At 40.7% G+C, this 21388-nt stretch overlaps 1 protein-coding gene and 1 long non-coding RNA gene across 3 annotated transcripts in view; both read left to right on the top strand.

The window, feature by feature from the left end:
• The window catches only part of cfap221 (cilia and flagella associated protein 221), a 32427-nt gene extending 24207 nt beyond the window's left edge, over window positions 1-8220 (top strand). For both annotated transcript variants that reach the window (XM_023826657.2, XM_023826655.2), the window contains exons 14-16: window positions 6007-6102; window positions 6731-6835; window positions 7157-8220. In XM_023826657.2, the coding sequence (XP_023682425.1) occupies window positions 6007-6102; window positions 6731-6835; window positions 7157-7289 (334 nt within the window). In that variant the 3' untranslated portion in view covers window positions 7290-8220. The remainder of the gene's footprint in view (window positions 1-6006; window positions 6103-6730; window positions 6836-7156) is intronic.
• A 3102-nt stretch (window positions 8221-11322) lies between these two features.
• On the top strand, window positions 11323-15333 carry LOC140592269 (uncharacterized). The gene is made up of 2 exons (XR_011992594.1): window positions 11323-13258; window positions 13493-15333. It is a non-coding gene; the product is annotated as an uncharacterized lncRNA (long non-coding RNA).
• The last annotated feature ends 6055 nt before the right edge of the window (window positions 15334-21388 follow it).

Here is a 21388-nt window from a genome sequence, read left to right as displayed (position 1 = left end):
ACCCGAAGCCTTATTAGATGAAATCGACAACATCAACAACGCTAATAATGAAAATGATTCGGTTTACTTTGCTCAACACGACTCGCCACCCGCAACGTCTGGTGAAGCGAGGGTCGAAGAGCCCTGTTTCCTACCATCCTTAGAGGCATTATTAACCTTCCTGTGCTGTTAGGGTCGGCACCGACCTGTTTTTAAGTTTAAAAATGCATAAAAGCAGCACATATATTTATGCACACTCTTAAAACAAAAGGCTCCATATTGAACCTTTAAGGGTTCTATAGCTTGGTACATACACTCACCTAAAGGATTATTAGGAACACCATACTAATACGGTGTTTGACCCCCTTTCGCCTTCAGAACTGCCTTAATTCTACGTGGCATTGATTCAACAAGGTGCTGAAAGAATTCGTTAGAAGCTCAAAGCTTCTATATAGAACCATTATAGAGGGTTCAATTAAAAGAAATAGCACCTTTTTGAAGGCAATGGTTCAATTTACTCTGGTTAGAACCCCTATAATTCTATATAGCACCCCAAGACCCCTTTTTTCTAAATATATACTGCATCAAAGCTTGTTGACTTTGTCAGGAATCTCTATTTAAACTAAATAAATTAAAACAAAATCAAGGTAAGGCATGCCCATACATGTAAGGTAAGATAAGACAGTTCAGTTTATGTACATAATTCACTACAGGTTAATTTTACCATATTTTTTTTTTATTGAAAACGAGAGGAATGCTGTCAAAAGAAAAGCCACACCAAAAATATTAAAACCATTCTTTTCATGGATAAGGAAGCCTAACAAGGTAACCAAGAGGTAAGAAACAAATTGGATGATAAATAATTGTTTTGAGGGTATCCTATGGCTGATGTTAAGACACGGCTTGGCACCGACCCATCTAATATAAGAGACAGGAACAGAAAGCTAACATAGGCCGAAGGTTAAGCATGTTAAATGAAAGGCAGCTGGATAATTCCCTATAATGGCATGGCATGGTTGTTGGTGCCAGACGGGCCGGTCTGAGTATTTCACAATCTGCTCAGTTACTGGGATTTTCACGCACAACCATTTCTAGGGTTTACAAAGAATGGTGTGCAAAGGGAAAAACATCCAGTATGTGGCAGTCCTGTGGGCAAAAATGCCTTGTTGATGCTAGAGGTCAGAAGAGAATGGGCCGACTGATTCAAGCTGATAGAAGAGCAACTTTGACTGAAATAACCACTCGTTACAACCGAGGTATGCAGCAAAGCATTTGTGAAGCCACAACACGCACAACCTTGAGGCAGATGGGCTACAACAGCAGAAGACCCCACCGGGTACCACTCATCTCCACTACAAATAGGAAAAAGAGGCTACAATTTGCACAAGCTCACCAAAATTGGACAGTTGAAGACTAGAAAAATGTTGCCTGGTCTGATGAGTCTCGAGTTCTGTTGAGACATTCAAATGGTAGAGTCAGAATTTGGCGAATGAGAACATGGATCCATCATGCCTTGTTACCACTGTGCAGGCTGGTGGTGGTGGTGTAATGGTGTGGGGGATGTTTTCTTGGCACACTTTAGGCCCCTTAGTGCCAATTGGGCATCGTTTAAATGCCACGGCCTACCTGAGCATTGTTTCTGACCATGTCCATCCCTTTATGACCACCATGTACCCATCCTCTGATGGCTACTTCCAGCAGGATAATGCACCATGTCACAAAGCTCGAATCATTTCAAATTGGTTTCTTGAACATGACAATGAGTTCACTGTACTAAAATGGCCCCCACAGTCACCAGATCTCAACCCAATAGAGCATCTTTGGGATGTGGTGGAACGGGAGCTTCGTGCCCTGGATGTGCATCCCACAAATCTCCATCAACTGCAAGATGCTATCCTATCAATATGGGCCAACATTTCTAAAGAATTCTTTCAGCACCTTGTTGAATCAATGCCACGTAGAATTAAGGCAGTTCTGAAGGCGAAAGGGGGTCAAACACCGTATTAGTATGGTGTTCCTAATAATCCTTTAGGTGAGTGTATGTACCAAGCTATAGAACCCTTAAAGGTTCAATATGGAGCCTTTTGTTTTAAGAGTGTGCATAAATATATGTGCTGCTTTTATGCATTTTTAAACTTAAAAACAGGTCGGTGCCGACCCTAACAGCACAGGAAGGTTAATAATGTCTCTAAGGATGGTAGGAAACAGGGCTCTTCGACCCTCGCTTCACCAGATGTTGCGGGTGGCGAGTCGTGTTGAGCAAAGTAAACCGAATCATTTTCATTATTAGCGTTGTTGATGCTGTCGATTTCATCTAATAAGGCTTCGGGTATAAGAGGGGATGATGCTCCGTCCATACCTGCTGATTCAGGTCTTTTGTAGATTTTCTCTTGACCGATCCGTACCGTCTCTCGTAGGAAAAAACAGAGAATATCTATTATTAGAATAAGTTATTTTTAATGTATAGCGTTTATCACATGTATAAAAGAAATAATATACTCACTATATGGAGTTTTCTATCCGCACCGTCTCTTGTAGAAAAAAAAATAACCCAGAATAGCTGAATCTCTAAATATAAATAAAAAATGATAGTTATTTTTAATGTATAGCGTTTATCATAAAACATGTATAAAAGAAATAATATACTCCCTCTATGCAAGTCCCGTGTAGTTTTCTTTTTCCAGTGGGGTAAGGCCATAGATAATACTGACCAGCATACGGGCAGTTCTCTTCGAGAATTGTCTTGGTCTTCCAGATCTCATCTTGACCTCCACAGTTCCCCTGAACTGCCATCTCTTAATTACATTTCTCACTGTGGAAACTGCAAGATGACAACACTTTTCTATCTTCTTGTAGCCTTCTTCTGCATTGTGGACATCAATAAATTTCATTTTCAGAGTCTTACACAGCTGCTTAGAGGAACCCATTTTTGTTCAGTGTCCACAAGTGTATGCACAAGGTTTGAAGAGTCAGAGTATTTGTAAAGCTTTGAAATTGACACCAGCTGACATTTACTAATGACAGCTGTCCCCATGCATCAGATCTAATGAGCTGATTAAGGTCTGGAACCTTGTAAAAAGAATCTGAGACTTTGGAACTCTTAGTGTGCCCAAACTTTTGCAGTGCCACAATAATGTTTTTATTTTTTATCTTTGTTCAATTTATGACATAAAAAGTAACTATGCATCAATGTTTGGTGAAAATATTGTGCATTTTTTCCATTTCCTACAGAGACTGTGTTTACATCTTTTCAATTAAAAAATGACCAAAATATGTTATTTATTGAGGGGTGCCCAAACTTTTGCGTACCACTGTATAAACTATAAAAAGGCTATTAGTCTCTTTTCTTAAAATTCACACTGCTTTTCCAAACTGATTGGTGTGGGAGGCAGTAACAATGACATTCCAAACCAATGGACTGTTTACAGTATGAAAACTATTACAGGTGTGGTGATGGTTATTTCATCAATATTCATTGTGTAGTTGTAAATAGTTTTTACAATTTCTCAGCACCTCTGAAAATAGGTTTTTGAAAAGTGTATGTTTAAAGTCGACTTGAACAAAGCACAGAATAATTGCATTCTAAATGGTAGATTATTGGTGCGGTGTTTGTTGCTGAATAAAAGCATTTGTAGCACTTTAAGATAAATGTTTTTTAGACAGGTGAAATATTTTAACATGTCAAGGCATGTCAGACTACCTCAAACGTGGCTGAAAGGCCTCAGACTCCAGAGGGTTAAGATAATTTCCACAATTTGGTTATCATAAAAAATTACTCAAGTAGTAGACCATCTAAGATAATTAGTTACCATTTCAGAGTGCAAGGTTTTCTTTGTGCATGACTATAAAAATTAGTGGGAAGATACGGTTAAAACTGCTAGGGTGCCAAAACATTTGACCACAAATGTATTTACACAAACACTCTAATATTTACCACAATATATACAAAAAGACATGAAGATTCAATTAGCACCTGTATAGCTGTAGTATGAACTGTTGGTTCTACACTAAAAGTCTCTTTGAGTCCCCACTGCTTTCTTACCACATCTGAATAGGCAGACACCCTAACTGCACAGTGCAGTGATTTAGAAGACATTTAAAGGGCAGAAGACTGTGACTGCCTGTAAGTGATGTATTTCTACTGAATCTAAGGATGTTATGGAATGTGCCAGCCTAAGGTCATTAAGAGCTAGCTGTACATCTTACCACTTTGTTTAAGTAAGGTATAAACAAAAGGAAAGTTATTACGGAGACAAAGATTGGTTTGTTTCAGTAGAGAGTTTCCTATTAGAGGATGAGGTAGATGTTATGTTGTGAATGTAGCCATAAATATGTTTTAGTAATATAATTGTTGCTGTAGGTTCACACTGGTCCTGCATTATGTAACGTTATGCCTTTTTGCTTTTATTGAAGAATTATTGAATTACTTGCTTAAATAATAAGCCTCATCTGAGCTTCACCTTGACCCCTAGTGAGAGTCATGGTGATGACAAATTATACCAGTCCTGTCTTTTCAAGGACACAGGCTATGAGTTGTGAGTATGTTCTGTCGAGTGGGAACAGAATGCCATTTTCCATCCCCATATGGGCCTGCTAAAGAAATTGAAGAGGATTAACAGAGTCCTTCCCTTCACCTGAGGGGTGTTAGAACTAGCTTTTCAATGGTCTTCATAATGTGTGGTGTTAGGGTTATTGAGAATCCTCCTTCTTCCATTCATGGGCAGTGGGCCTATGCTGGAGGGTTTAAAAAGGGAAGGAACCTTTTTTCCAGGACTGATTGAGTATATGCCCTTAAAACCAAGTGTATGATGTCACACCATCTCTAGCAATGGTGGAATGTAAACAGCAATGGTGACAATTGGACAGAATTCTTGATAGATTGTACAGCCTCAGACTCACAGCAAACAGTTCAATACCCAGGCTGTAGCTTTGTTCTGCCAAGTCATTCGATTTGGGTTACATCATCTAGAGTTAATAACAAAGCGAACCCATCACCTTTCACCTTTCCACTATATTCTGGTCTGTGCTCACAAACTGGAAGCCCTCCAGTCCAATAGCAGCATCTGGTGTGTCACCTTGTAGCCATGATTCTGCAAAGTAAAGCAGACAATTAACCCCATCATGTCCTCATCTTATGCTCCCCATGATGAGGCAGAAAGGGTTTGCACTTTAATCTCCTGTCGCAGTCCAACAACACATAGTTCAGCAAATTGGCATTTCTAATCTGGGATTATGAGTGTGAATGTTTTACAATGGTATTGCATTGCGTCCTTTATTTCCTCTGCCTTGTCTCCAGTGCTTCCTTGGTTCGACTCCAATATAAGCAGTATGGAAGATGGATCTGTAAAAAATGTAAACAGTATCAATTTTAACCAGTGAAACATGAATATACAGTCATGGAAAAAATTGAGACCACATTATATTTTTAAACAAATCTGCATTTTTAAATGCTGGTTTAATTGTGGTGCTGCTGACAGAAGGCTATGCCAAGCAGCAGGTTGCTCCCAGGTTCGAAATTTCTAAGACTGCAGTACACAAGAATAAGGTGAAGCAGGAGACACTGGGAACAAACAGAAACCAGCCAGGAAAAAGGGTAGAAGGGACATTTTAATGCCAGAGATGAACTTATCCAACAGTTTCTCATGAATCGGAGGATGACATCAGTTGACCTTCCAAAGGAATGGGAAACATTAGGTGCAGGTGTGAAGTGCCCTGCTAGGACAATTCATATCAGGCTCCTAGAAGCAGAACTGAAGTCCCAAAAAAGCATGGAAGAAGCCCTTTATTAACAAGAAGCAGGGAAGAACCAGGCTGCAGTTTGCAAAAATAATTTTATATATTATATATATATAAAATTCACAGACACACACCCATAAATTGAAAACCTGAGTGAAACAAAAATTTGTGCTGTGGTCTTTTAATTTTCCTAATCTTAAAATGCTAATGTTATTTGATTTAAAATAAAAATGTTTAATGATGGTTCAAGATACATGGGTATATATTAATTAACCTGATTTGTAATTTAAGGTCTGACCTCTTTAATGAAGATATACTCCCTGCAATGGCACCTCCTCCAATGGAAAGAATACCTGAGGATCTGAAGGAGGATTTGCAAGATGGGCTGTAAGTCAAGTGCTCTTTATTGTCATACTGTCCATATACAGATATACAGTGGCACAAAACTGCCCCAAAACCATGGGACAACTTACGAACAGTATAAATATACAAGACAGTGTGAAACAATGGAGCTGGACTCAATGTTGTATACAGTGTAAACGATGATAATAAATAATGTCTTGTCACATCATCCTCAAGAAACATTTATGTGAACAGTGACAGATGCTTTGTTAATATGGTGGCCATAGGTAGCAGTCCCCTACAACATGCTATAGAGGGGTAGTATGCCACACAGCTGCAATGAGAGCCCCTAATGTAAAGAGCATTGATAGAACCACAGACTGATAGAAGTGTATGAACTAAAACAACACAAGGCAATAAATATTTTTCAAGAAGCATTAATCATGTTTAAAAATTTTATGAAAAAATCATGCATGTTTTTCACATTATAAACATTACTATGGTTGACAATCATTTTTATAATAGGACTGTTAGGTTTGGTTTTGTCAACAACAGTACAATGAATGATGTAATTTTAAATTATAACTGAGCAAATACAATTTATTACTATGATTGTAGTGCAGATTTTGATTTGAACTTAACTTGTAGAATTGTTTAATTTAAACTGATCCAGGAGCACAAATGTGGGTTTTACCTCTGCGATGGTAAGAGCTAAATTTCCTCTTATTGAAAGACACCAGCCCAGACAACTCAAACTGGAAACAGTTAAAGATGAAAGGTAATATGTAACTTTCTGCTTGTCTTTTAGAGACCCGTTCAATTTAGTGAAGTTAAATTTAATGAAATAGCACCATCACCCTGTACTGAATAAATGTTATAAAAGATGAAATTTTGTTCAAATTCAAGTGTTGTGAAAGTACTTCAGATAAATAAATTACTCAGTTGTGACCTCAAACAAATAATCTAGAAATTTTAAAAACCCTTTTTTTGATAGTCACATCAAATGGCTGATTATATAATACACTTTAAAGCACATACAACTGTACCTAGTTCCAAGGTTTACATGAAAATTTAAATGCTTGGTTGAAATTTTTCACAGCACCTTCTTTTTGCACAGAATAAAGAAACACCAACAACTAGAACCAAGATCTCAAACAAGTAATCTGGGACCTAGAGTGGAGGCGAGGCTGAGCCAAATGAAGGTCATGGTGACTTCATCTGTGAATTATTAACCTAGGAGTGAAAAAGGTTGTATCTACAGACACCATGTGTGTGCGCTAGAGAATATATACCTTTCCTAGTGGCATAATTGACATATCATCTTGGAAAAAATAAATAAATATTGATAGGCATAATGTATATCACAATGTAAATTTTGTTAATTTAATTTAACAGTATGTTGACAGTTGACATGTTATTGTTGTCTTGTGTATTGCAATGCAAGATCATCTCACAGAGGTTTCATCTACCAGCTGTCTAGCATACATAAAAATATAAGGATTCATGTATATTCATGTGTTACGTGCGGAGCCCGTAGCTGCACTCCTTGTGTGTGGGTTATGTGTGTGTCTGCATGTGCTGTGCACGCACACTTCAGTTGTTTTTGTTAAAAGGGACAGTGCTCAATACTCTGGCAGACAATCATATCCAGCCTGCTTCTGTCACCCAATCGTCGCACTAATCTGTTCACATTATGCATCTCCATCGGCCAACCATCGTGCTGGAGAGGAGGAGCTGCCGTCTTAAATCTTGCCCGGGAAGCCTAGGGAGGAGTTATGGCTATTTTTCTGCTGCATGCCATTTGTTATATTCACGTTTGTCATGGCTTGTTGAGTTTTGGTTTGGAGGACTGGACAGGGAAGCAGGGGCGCACCTATATATTGCACAAAGTAGGTTCAACCCTGTGTTGAGACGCCCTAGGTAAAGGGGCGGGCGCAACCTCCTCTGTTTTATGTTTTCATAGGTAAGGTTAGAATAGTTGGACGAGCCTTGTTAGGGAAGCTGTTTGGTTTTATTGTGTTCTTTCTTTTTGCGCCGTCCACAGTCCAATTCCCCTCTCCTTTTTTTTTGCGAGTTTTGTGTTTAATGACCTGCATTGTTCCCTTTGTTTTTCCTTTGACAACCGGTTGTGTATTTCCGGTGAAATAAATTTCCTTTCTTTTACTCCCCGGGTGTATGTGTGAGTTTGTGTGTGGAATATATGTTTGGGTTACTCCTCCACTGTCCAAAACTTAAATGTTATTGATCCCCCCCCCCCATCCCTAGACCTTACACCGAGGGTGCGTAACATCATGCAATTTTGGGAACTACTAAAATCATATCTTCATAACATGCATGTATTTGGGAAAATCATGTTCTGTATTTGTCATGAGGCCGATCTGATTTTGGGGGGATGGGTGTTAACGTGGCACTCCATCAGCACCACCTTTTCAGGGGCAATGGACCTTGGCTTTGTGTTGCTGATGGAATTTAACCCAGGTGGAAATATACTTTGGGACCCCTACTTTAGAGGCAGTCAGTGTGAGAAAAAGCCAGGGGGCAGTAGGGCCATGGATACCCTGGCAGATTCAAGGGGTCCAGCACTTTACAGGGGCCCTTGAACACATAAAATTATATAATGTAAGTTTTAACCATTTAAACATATAGAAATAATGCACAATCATTATCATGAATATCAGATGACTTAGTATGCCATAACAATGCATAATTGTTTAACAAATTGAAACTAGGACTCCCCCTCTAATCCAAAAGTGTGGTTGTAACATGGGAGATCGTGGGTAGGCGGACAAGATGACCATTTGTCAGGGGGGGGCTGCCTTATTATTTAGGAGTCTGCTGGACAATTAGCGCTCATCTCAGGGGCCCAACCTTGAAATCACTCTGCCAAATCTGGGATTTCAAGCAACAAACTTCTAAGCAGAGAAACAGCATCCTAACCCACTGAGCCAAACACCACCCTCCAAAACATGGCCTTTTGTTCTCCACATGGCTTGGTTGACTCACCCCTACATACCCCAGTCCAGGTGCATCATATATCTTTTCCAAGAGGTCCACCATGGGCTTGTCTTCAAAGTCCAACTTCACACTTTAAATGCATACAGTGGTACCTTGGCTCACAAACTTAATTCATTTGAGGACTCAGTTCGTGACCCAAAAAGTTCATGACCTGAATCAATTTTTCCCCATTTAAAATAATGTAAATAAACCTCAGAAACACAGAATTTTTAAATGTTTTTTCTGTGACCAACAATATAGACTTAAATTAAAATAATCTTAATTATACACAAATAATGCTAAATTAAATAAAACAGTACAACTGAGCATACGCTTGTTTGCGGGCTGGTTGCTTCAAAGATGCCAAAACATGGGAAAAGAACCATAAAACATCCCCCCAAAAAACTAAACAATTAACATTAAAAGACTGAGTAACAGTCAAAAACAATACAGTAATTTCGAAAATGTGATTTTTTTTATTATACTGTACATTATATTCATAAGCCTAAAATTTTTATGTATATTTCGGGATGCCACTCATTGTGACACACTTCTTTGTGTGTACTGTAAACAAGCAACAAAGCAAAGCTGATAACAGAGAAAATCATTGAGTTTGTTGTGCTTGATGATCAACCCCATTCTGTTGTTGAAAATGTGGGGTTTCAGCGCTTAATGAAGCATTTGGAGACTCCTTAGGCGCTACCAAACCGACATTTTATCTCCGAGGCAGCCGTTCCAGGTAAGTACTGAGGACATTTAAATAAAAAGAAGCAGTGTTACTAAATTACATTCTCTGTGCAATGTTTCTTCCTTATATCACAGTTATGATTTTTCAATCATACAAAATGTACAAAATGTTTCCGGACATTTTTTTTTTAAAAAGCATTATTTTTTGTTTTCTGTTTAAAAAAAGACTGTATCAAATCAGCAGATATCCAAATTTACGATATCAGTATCGTTATTGGACATAAAAAAGTGGTATCATGCCATGTCCATTAATTTTCTGCACTCCCTGGTATAGGCTACAAAAGTTATACTGCTTATCATATTGTTGTCAAAAGGATGTTGTCATTTTTATTGCATGTCATGGATCTCTACCCATTTCTACTTTCATAACCAATTGTTATTTTTTGTCTGATCATTCAAAAAAATACTTTTAGTTAATATAACTGATTTACTATAATGAATGGAATTGTTCACTGTGTGAAACAATATTTATTACTGACAGGAAAACTGCATAGGGAAAAAATTGTTTGCTTTACAGTGACATCTAGTGGTGCTTCATTGACACCACAGCAGTATGACATCAGTGTCTTGGATAAATATGCAAAAAGAGTCATGTGGTGTTATCTTCACTCTTCAGTAAACACTGATTTAATGTTGTTCACATTCAGTGGAATCTAATTGTCTGTTATTTAATAAGAGTACATTCCTCGGTAACATTTTTAATCATAACATTTTTTATCATGTATTTAGACTTTAAAATTATAGAATATGAATGAATGGCTTAGCAAAATCATGTAGCATATGTTTACAATCACTTTAGAGTTTACCTCCACGACTTTTGCGTAAGCTCTGCTTGCTGTCTCTGAGCTAATCATAATCCAGTTTCATCCTTGCTGTTTAAATCATTCATAGACATGTTTGTGAGAAATTGATTTATTTTGGACTCCTTTTTGCTTCAGAAATATTGCAATATCTATTGGGTTTTTTTCCAGGATCATGCTGTCATAATACTAAGTATGAAGTACTAACTACTTCAAGATATTAAACAACATATAATGCAGCATTCAACATGAAGTAGTAAAATATGTGGCAGAGCAAAGGACCAATTTGAAATGCAGCAGTAGGTAGGATGTTGAGAATGCCGCAGCAGCATTACAATAATAATTACAGTATTACATTATATATAAATATATATTTATTTATTTCATGAGGAACAATGACAAAAACACATCCGATAACATTCATCTGCTTTAATATACTGCAGATTGACCAAAAATTTTTACTAAGAAAATTTTTTTACTTGTAACTGTAATATCTTGACCCCTCAATCAAATAAGTCCACCCAACTTGACTGCCTAGAGGTCACGTGATGGCTAATTGTTCAGCAATGCATGTGCATCAGAGCTGTCACATCTACTGTGTGGGATATATATGGCGTCACGTTAGAGTCAAAACTCACACGCGTAAATATGCCACTCGCGAACGCAAAAGTGAAACTCGTGTTACGTGCCGTAAGTTTCAAGGGGATGCCTACAGGTTGTAACGGCCACTACAACATTATATACCACTGCATGTATGCATGTATGTCCGTTGCCCTTTTAAGGTGTGCTGCCCCTCCCCCAGTGCGCGCGCTGCAGGTGCGTGTGTGTGAAAGACGAAGAGGGACGAGGAGTGCGTGTGCTGCTCTCCTCCCGAAGAGTTTTCTGCTTTTGCACTTTCTTTTGATTCTGGATGTGTTTTTGTATTGTGTTTTGTGACGTAAAGAAAAGCCGATAAAAGTTTTGTACTAAACGCCATTTCTGCGTCTGAGCTCCTTTTTTTCTCCGGCTATCCGGCACAAAACATCACAATTGGCGCCCGAACTTCTAATTCTGGACTCGGATTTTGTCACCATGTTCTATTTGACAACCGACAACTGATTTTTGGTTTATCTAAGGGGAACGCTCCAATTTTTGTCTTTTCACTGACTTTATCCGGATCTTCTGGAAGTTTCATGCGGCGGCGCATGGTGTCTGGGACGGTAAGATTAGCTTGCTAATGGGCTCTTCCACGTATCTGGACATGTTCGCTGTGGTAGTGGAATCAGTATTATAACTCTACTTCGTGCTTTGGACTCTGTCGGACTCTTTTAATTTAGAATTATTACCGGTTTTCGCTTCGGTTTTTCATTTTGAAGGAGACTTTAATGCTTTGTGAAGAGTCTATTGCCTGATTTTATTTATTTATTTTTTATTTTAATTTTTTTTTTCACCCACGGACTGACAGTAACAGCTCATTTTATATTGCCGCGGATATTTTTGCGAAGCTGAAAGCGGAATTTCTTTTTTCTTCAGTGAACATTTGTTGCTTATGAAGATTTTTTATCTGTTTTTGGTGCTTTGCATACTTTAACAATACTGTACAGAGAAGCTCCCACTGGTTTATTCCGTTTTGCTCTTTTTCTTCTCCAACTTGAAAAGAACTTCCTTAAATTGAACTAGCTACAGTTTCTAATTCATTTGTAGTGTATATTCTATACATAATCTACACATTTGTTCAACTGTGACGTTGGACCAGCATACTTGTGTGACCTGTTGCATTCTAAATTGTCCTTAGTGAAGTGAACATTGTATATTTACCTGAAATTGATTTCTTCTGTTATACATTCAACATTTTCTATTGTTTGACATTTACATTTATCATTTGAGTGATTGTGTACGTACAGCAATGGCTACTCATCCTAACTACGAGTCTGATTCGATTTACCCCTTATCTGCACCTACTTGTAGACGGAAGCAGAGGTCACAGAAACAAAAAAGTTTGGAATCTCAAGTTGAAGCCCTAACAGCTGAAATGTCGATGTTGCAAAAATGTCTAAATGATTCTCTTGAGTTGCAGCAGTAAGTAGTGAGATGTCTGGTACCTAGGGGTGTTGATGCAACGGTGAGGCAAAGAGCGAAGTTAACTCCTGTAGCAAGCTCCACTCCGCACATTCCTTCGGACCGTGTGCCATATCAAGGTATGAATACTGTTGATGCTTGCACGACGAAGGTAACTTTCTCTCCACAAGTGGATTCTTCTGATGTGACTAATACCAGTAGAATTCTGGCATCTGTGCTCTACCAGTCAAAACTGGAGCCACCTGTGTTTACTGGTGATGGACGTGTGCATCCTGAGGATTGGTTACAGTCTGTCAATGGGTACAAAACTTCACTTGAATTGAATGATGCACAAATTCTCTTTAACCTACCTCGATTTTTGGGGAAGGAACCAAAGAAGTGGTTTTCCGTTCTCAGTTCACATATTGCTTCATGGGCACGATTTTGTGAGTTGTTCAAAACTGTGTTTCTTCCGTCTGATAACCAGGAACAGATCATGAGAGGTATCTTGGACCGTTTTCAAACTCCTGAGGAACCTTTCCCTACCTTTGTGGCTCATATGTTGAGTGAGTTCAAAAAATTGAAAACTCCGCCTCCTGAATGCGAGCAAGTAGATTTAATCTGTAAGCACTCACTCGAAAAGTACAGAATTTCTCTATATGGTACGTCTGTTCCCTCTGGAATGGATCTCCTTCTTAGAGATCATGAGCTTCATGTTGTTTTGGGTTCAAGTGCATGTCTTCCTGCCATAGTGAGAAACAAAACAAAGATGAACAAGGAAATTCACTGCTTCAAATGCTTACTTCCTGGCTTCACTTCACGCACTTGTCCGAAATGTAATTCATTTTCTGAGACAGATTCGCATCATGTTGAACCTATAGATGCTCAGATGACACCTACTCTTGCTGGAAGTTTAAACTTACCGGAACATAGAGCCACGTACGATGGACAGTCCTCTGACAGACGCTCGGGAAACTTCAGAGGAGGGAGGACGATTCGGAGAGGCAGTCTTCCCTCCAAGAAATGACCCCGCCTCCTTTTTATGCCAAAGATGAATCCTGCTTACATATTCTGAGTCATGTTGAAGATATTGCGTCCACTTCTTTTTGGAACACTCCATTCAGAGTGAAAATTAACTTTAATGGCCAAGTGTTAGAAGCTACTTTAGACACTGGGGCATCTCTTTCGGCTGTTCGAGCTGATATTGTTCAGTCTCACCCTAAATTGAAGGCTAACATTAAACCATGGACTACTTCATCAATTTTACTGGCCGATGGCAGTACTTGTGATCCTGTTGGCGTTACCTGGTTGAATTTTGGATTCATGGGAGAGCGCTTTTATCAGCGCTTTGCTGTTGTTACGCATCTGCCATCTAGGTTGGTCCTGGGTATGGATTTCATGCAGCGGGCTTCTGTCACTATTCACATTCCTTCAAGAACAGTTATTGTTGGAAACAATCCATTGATTGCTGATGAAATGGAGGGCAGTGACATTAATGATTCGAGTAGTAGTCTGTTCCTCATGGATGTCTCATCTGTGATTTCTCAAAAAATGGATGAAGCTTGCTTAAGCTCTGTGGAAAGAGAACAAATGACAAAAATGCTTGGAAACTTTCCTGATCTTTTTGATGGACGCTTAGGACGTACTTCGTTAGTTGAACACCATATTGATACTGGTAATGAAAAACCAGTTCACTTACCTCCTTACAGAACTTCTCCTGCAAAAAAACAGTTGATTGAAGAACAAATAGTGAAAATGTTAAAGGAAGGAATCATTGAACCCGCAGTTGGACCGTGGGCTGCTCCTGTCGTCATTGTTCAAAGGTCAGGTAGCGAACCATGATTTTGTGTTGACTACCGTGGATTAAATCAACTCACAGTTAAAGACTCGTATCCATTACCGAGAATTGATGAGTCCCTGGACTTCCTCTCTAGAGGGAAATTCCTGACAACGATTGATCTCTCTCGGGGGTATTGGCAAGTTCCTATGGCTGAAAGCGCTAGAGCTAAAACTGCTTGTGTCACATTGCGGTCTTTTCCAATTCCGTGTCCTTCCTTTTGGGTTGTGTAACGCCCCCGCGACATTCCAAAGGCTGATGAACAGTGTCCTGGCTGGCCTTATCTACAAATCCTGTGCCGTTTATCTTGATGATATCGTCGTGGCTTCACCCACCTTTGAACAACACCTCCAGGATCTGAAGGATGTTTTTCTTAGGTTAAGATCTGCAGGCTTGACTATTAAGCTAGCCAAGTGCCAGTTTTGCCGCAAAGAATTTAATTTTTTGGGATACAGAGTTTGTCGAGATGGTATTCTTCCTGATCAAGGAAAAGTCAATGCTGTTCTGCACTTCGAAACCCCGGTGAATGTGAGACAAGTGAGACAATTTTTAGGCCTTTCGGGGTATTACAGAAAGATTCATACATGATTATGCACGTCTGGCTGAGCCTTTGGTTACACTCACAAAAAAAGATAGCCCTTTCACTTGGGACACTGCATGTCAAGAGTAATTTGAGCGTCTGAAGCAAAAATTGACTACAGCGCCTGTATTGAGTTTTCCAGACTTCAATTTACCTTTCTTTCTTCATACCGACGCAAGTGACGTTGGTCTTGGAGCCGCCTTGATGCAGAAGGATGTGCAAGGTAGGGAAGTGGCGGTGGCATTTGCAAGTAGGACCCTTCATAAATCTGAAAGACCCTATTCCACTCCTGAAAAAGAGTGTCTTGCAGTCATTTGGGCACTTGAACACTTCCGCCCGTATGTTGAAGGCCTACACGTCACGATTTTTACTGACCACAGTGGATTGACATGGCTGATGTCACGCCCAAATCCCACGGGGAGACTTGCTCGTTGGTCTCTTCGTCTCCAAGACTTTGACTTTGACGTTATACATAAGCCTGGTGTGCGTAATAAAGTGCCTGATGCACTATCAAGGAATCCTCTGCAGAGTGATGAGTCTCCAATGGGCATACTACCAGAGCATGCTATAATCGGTGGACTTGAACTCCGCTCATCGACAGCCTTACTCCTTTCTGACCGATCACAAGTGAAACAACTGCAACTTGATGACCCAGTCACTGGCGATCTTCTGCGAATGATGGAAACAACTCCTCAGTCGAGTGGAACAACAGAAGAATCTTCTCAGTTTTCAGTTCATGATGGCCTACTGTATTTTAATGATCCTACATCTGCATGTAGTGTCCACCCTCTGAAACGTTTAAGACTGTATGTTCCTGAATCTCTTAAGAACACTGTGCTGCAATACTACCACGATCATCCAACCGCGGGTCACCTTGGGATGACGAAGACCTTGGCACGTTTGAAACACAGATTTTTCTGGCCTAACATGTCATCTGAAGTGAAGACGTATGTGTCCTCTTGTAAAGTCTGCCAATTGACTAAGCCGTGTCAGCGTAAGCCAGCGGGTCTTATGGTCCCAATCCGTCCTCAAGGACCTTGGGAGTTCATCGGAGTTGACTTTGTCGGCCCTTTACCTCGTACCTCCAACGGCAATGCTTACATCTTGGTCTTTGTAGACTATTTTTCAAAGTGGGTAGAGATCGTGGCAGTGAAAGAAGCAACAGCTCAAGTAGCGGCCAGCAGACTGTTGAGCGAAGTGTTCTCGCATCATCGAGCACCAACTCACCTTATTTCGGACAGGGGTTCCCCCTTTGTGAGTCACCTGTTTGAAAAATTACTTACCCTCATTGGAACTGAACACCGTCTGACTACTGCATATCACCCGTAGACGAATGCAACGGAACGGGTGAACAGAACTTTGAAAACGGCGATCAGGGCGTATGTTGACGACAAACACACCTCGTGGGACAAATACATCCCTCAGATCTGTTTTGCCCTGCGTACTGCTCCTCATGAGAGTACAGGACAATCACCAGCCATGTTGTTGTACGGACGTGAGTTGAACACTCCTTTGGACTTGGTGACTCATCCGAATGGAGACGGAGAGCTTGACATTGACATTCCTTACCTGGAACAGTTGCAGTCTTCATTACGGGAAGCTCATGAGCATGCAAAGGCGAGCTTGGAAGTTAACCATGCGAGGAGAAAGAAATACTACGACAAGAGAAGACGTTCTGTTAATTTTTCAATTGGTGACCTTATCAGAGTGAGGAATCACCCAAAGTCTGACGCGCTAGCGAATTTCACAGCTAAATTGGCTCCACTTTATTCTGGCCCTTACTGCGTCACTCAGGTATTGTCTGATGTGAACTACAGGCTCAGAAAGCTGGATACAGGGGAAGATGCAGGTGTTTTTCATATTGTTAACCCCTTGGGACCGGCGATCCCGCCGGCGGGATCTGACAGAAATTTCGCAAAACCGTTTAAATAACTCCGCGAGTTTTTGTCATATACACATTTTAAAAATACTCTCAGAAACCTTGGACGGTCTACTTTTCAAATATATATAGGTAGAAACTAAATATATTTTTACAGCTTCGTGATACGAATTGAAAGAACAAGAGTGACTGACTTAAGCGTCTGCGGCTCTGATCGCCCACCCACTTGCAAATCGCGCTATTCGCATGATAATAACATGATAATCCGACAGTTAGTATTGGGTAAAGAAATATGTGAATACGCCCATTGTGACCGAAATAAACAAGAGCACATGTCTGGGTAGTGTTTACACTGATCGGCTACAATATAGCACACGGATACGTCTCTGCCGCTGAAGCTTTGCGCCAGTGTTGCCACTTTCAGCAGCGAAGCTCATACCTGTGTTCATAGCTCAGTGGGCTAAGCCTGTGTGCCTGCAGTCACGTGTTCGCCGATTCAAACGCAGCGTATGTAGAACGTGAATAGCGATCTTCCGCTGAGAGCGGTCCTACACGCTCCTGACGCAAGTAAAACAAAGAAAGATGACACGATTTGCTTTTTTGCCTATTTAACCTAATTTTTAAAATGTTAATACTTCTGACAATGGAAGTTTTGAAAAGAAGACAGATAACGGATTTAGTCAGTGTTTTTTTTCATGATTCTACATAATGATTTCAGCGAGATATAAATTGAAATACACGAGAAAGATATGCGGTCGATGATGCCCTCGTCCCCAGAGCGTCAATAATAGTCACTGCATCATATTTATTGCTTTCTATATTTAAATAGTCACAGTTTTTCATTTTTCATTCCATCTATCAATAAACTGTGAAAGGGATTTTATTGCTACTTTTCTTGCGTTTCAAACTGCCTTTCCAAAGTGATGGGTGTGGGGTGCAGTGACATTCCAGACTGATGGGCCATTGACAGTATGCAAACTACTACAGGTATGAGGACACCTATCTCATCAATATTCATTGTGAAGACCACTGACTTTGAGAAAAAGAGTGTCACTCCAAAGTTCTAACACTTTAGTAATCAAACTACATAAAATTTCAGAATGTCACTTTCACCTATGTGTAGCCAACCCCTGTGTCTATAAGCTTCAGAGCTCAAAAGTCTTACCTAGAAATGTCTATAATGTGATTTTTTACAATTTCTCAGCATGTCTGAAAATAGGTTTTTGAAAAGTATATGTTTAAAGTTGATTTTAACAAAAAATAGAATAATAACATTCTAAGAGGTCTCAGATTATTGGTGCTGAGTTTGTGCTGAATAAAAGCAAATGTATCACTTTGGGATAAATGTTTTTTAGATAGGTGAAATATTTTAAAATGTCAAGGCATGTCAGACTACCTCGAAAGTGGAAAAAAGGCCTCAGGCCCCAGGGGGTTAACATGCAGCCTTTTCATACCAGATCTGAGAGTAGGGTGCATGGGACAGATGGGTTTTTGTCTGGCTCTGACGAACTTGCTGAAGACCTTGAGGGTGGGGTGTTTCCATCTCGTTATGTGGACTCTTGTTTGCCCGATGCAGCAAATGCTGCTTGTGATTCTCTGAGTGACATGGTTTATGATGTGTCCACAGGTGACGGCGCTAGTTTCGCCCCTGTTGCTGACTTTGACGTTTCTGCGCATGATCTTTATGACTATAACTGTGATGATGCTAGACAAAGTCATTGCTATGACCTCCGACCTAGACTTGCTCCAAGAGTTACCGCAGATTGGTCACAACGGAAATGGACTAATGACTACCATACCAACAGACTTAACTTTAACTGGTAGGAGTTATGACGACTTGAGGGTCTACAGTGTTACGAGGGTTTATATTCCCCTATGTTCCATTGTGTATTTTTGCTATTTCTGATAGCATTGTTTCTAATGTTCGCTTGTATGTGGCAGGTGATGTTCATTGCACCACTCCGTAAGGTACGACACAATGTGTATCCTTATTTTTTTTTTGTTGTTTGTTTTGTCAGCATGCGCGTTACTGTGGTTTTTCACTGACTTGTTGGTATGTGCTCTTGTGGGTATGGCAGGTTTTGTAATTCCATATTTCATGTATGAAGTTGAAATTGCACATTCTGTCCTTGTGTTGTGTACGGCTGGGGTCAGCCTCTTCTTTGTAGGGGGGAATCTGTAACGGCCACTACAACGTTATATACCACTGCATGTATGCATGTATGTCCGTTGCCCTTTTAAGGTGTGCTGCCCCTCCCCCAGTGCGCGCGCTGCAGGTGCGTGTGTGTGAAAGACGAAGAGGGACGAGGAGTGCGTGTGCTGCTCTCCTCCCGAAGAGTTTTCTGCTTTTGCACTTTCTTTTGATTCTGGATGTGTTTTTGTATTGTGTTTTGTGACGTAAAGAAAAGCCGATAAAAGTTTTGTACTAAACGCCATTTCTGCGTCTGAGCTCCTTTTTTTCTCAGGCTATCCGGCACAAAACGTCACAAGGTTCTCCGGAGTCGTCCAGACCTCTCGCCCCTTGTCGCCATTCGCTGGCTGCGTCCTCAGCTCCACCCACAGGCCTTGTCATCAGCAGCTTGTCCGCCATGCGACCCTTGCTCCGCCTCCTCGTCCAGACCCCGCCCACGACTCCTCCGATGCGCCGCTCGTCACTTTCGGGACCTGAAAAGAATACTTCGGGAGCTCTGCTCATTTTTCGGATTATTGTTGGTTTGCTTTCTTTGATTTGACTATTGTGTATGACGGTTTCGGTTTACGATTATTCGCTTTGCCCTTTTCTGTACTTCTGCCTTGGTTTGTTTGCTTTTTGGTTTTGATCTCTTGCCCGGTTTTTGGTTTACATCTTCGCGTGCCCCTTGGATTCTGACGCTTTGCCCTGTGTATGTTCTGTGTGTTTGTTAGGTGCGTTGGGAGTGGTTGCCATATTTATTTTGGGGTTTTTTGTGTATGCTTTTGTTTGGTTAGGGAGTGAGGAGTAGTACTTGTTTTTGTTCATTGATTTCTCTTGCACGTAGTTAAGTTAGATTTGGGTTGCGTTCGGTAGCTGGGCTTTCTGTTTGTTATTTTGGCTATAATCACTCCTGAGTCTTTCTGCACCGGGTTTATTTGTTCTGTGTCTGTCGCGTGTAAATAAAATCAGAAAAATACAAAAATATACCCCTTTGTCCACATGTGTTCCCTTGTGCACCACACCCTGTGTTTCCCTTATTCCCCTTCTCCTTTCCCTTCCACTCTGTTATGCCCCAACCCTAGACTGGGGCTCGTAACACGTGAGCACAAGAAGAGCTGCGTTCATCATAATATCACCTTCTGTAATGTATTTTTCTCCCCCCAATATCATGGTGCGCTCACTTTAGTGTAAAAACGTCACACTAAAGTCTTTATCTGGAACTTTTTAATAATACCTGACACCATGGAGACAACTCAGTGTTTCCCCATGAGAAGATATTTTTTGTAAATCAATTCCCAAAGGGGCATTCAATACATTGCAGATTTAAGTACTATAGAACAGAATAGTTTAACTAACCCACAACATTCAAATAGCTACTGAAAGCATTGATACAAAATGCTACAACTACATTAGTAATACTCATCGTAAGTGGTTGCTGTCCAGTTCACCCATCTCGTCCAGAGAACTCCATAAAGGTAGGCATCTCAGTTTCTTTTTTGGAATTTCCCAGGCTCAGTTTACTATGCCAGTTATGATAGCGTGTGCTGGGGAATCGATGCCTACACGGGCTCTCATAGATTCAGGGGCGGCCGGGAATTTCATGGATCACGCTCTGGCCCAGCAGTTAAAGATTCCTTTGCAGGCACACCTGTCACTGTCCTGGGCATTAGTGGAGAACACCTACACGGAGGAAAGATCACCCATCAGACAGGCCCAGAATGGGGATTCTCCATGTGGAGACCATAGACTTCCTGGTGCTTCCCAAAACTAAGGATCCCGTGATTCTAGGTCACCCGTGGTTGCAGGAGCACAACCCACAGATCCACTTGTCTTCTGGTGAGCTTATTGCCTGGTCAACCCAATGTTTTTCCCGGTGTATAACTTTACCTTGTTGTGCCTCCTTGGTGGAGAATCCAGACCTGGAGGAACATCCCTACCGAATACGCAGACTTCAGGGACGTTTTCAGCAAATCGCTCTCCTTTCAGCTTCCCCCTTGTCTCTAGCCCCTGTCCATGAATGAGGAGGCGGCTATGGAGGCTTACATCAAGGACAGCCTAGAACAAGGTATTATCCATCCGTCTATCTCCCCAGTAACAGCGGGGTTCTTCTTTGTAAAGAAGAAAGACGGGAGACTACGTCCATGCATAGATTACCGGGCACTCAATGCCATTACAGTGGAACAAAGAGAGCCTTTGCCCTTGATCTCCTCCACTTTGGAGCAACCCCGTGAAGCCAAGGTGTTCACTAAGCTCGACCTTTGCAGCGCCTATAACCTGGTTCGGA

This window comes from Paramormyrops kingsleyae, chromosome 1, assembly GCF_048594095.1.
Source record: "Paramormyrops kingsleyae isolate MSU_618 chromosome 1, PKINGS_0.4, whole genome shotgun sequence".
In the NCBI taxonomy this organism is placed as follows: domain Eukaryota; kingdom Metazoa; phylum Chordata; class Actinopteri; order Osteoglossiformes; family Mormyridae; genus Paramormyrops; species Paramormyrops kingsleyae.
Note: the sequence above shows the minus strand (reverse complement) of the source record. Positions and strands in the feature narration are given on the sequence as shown.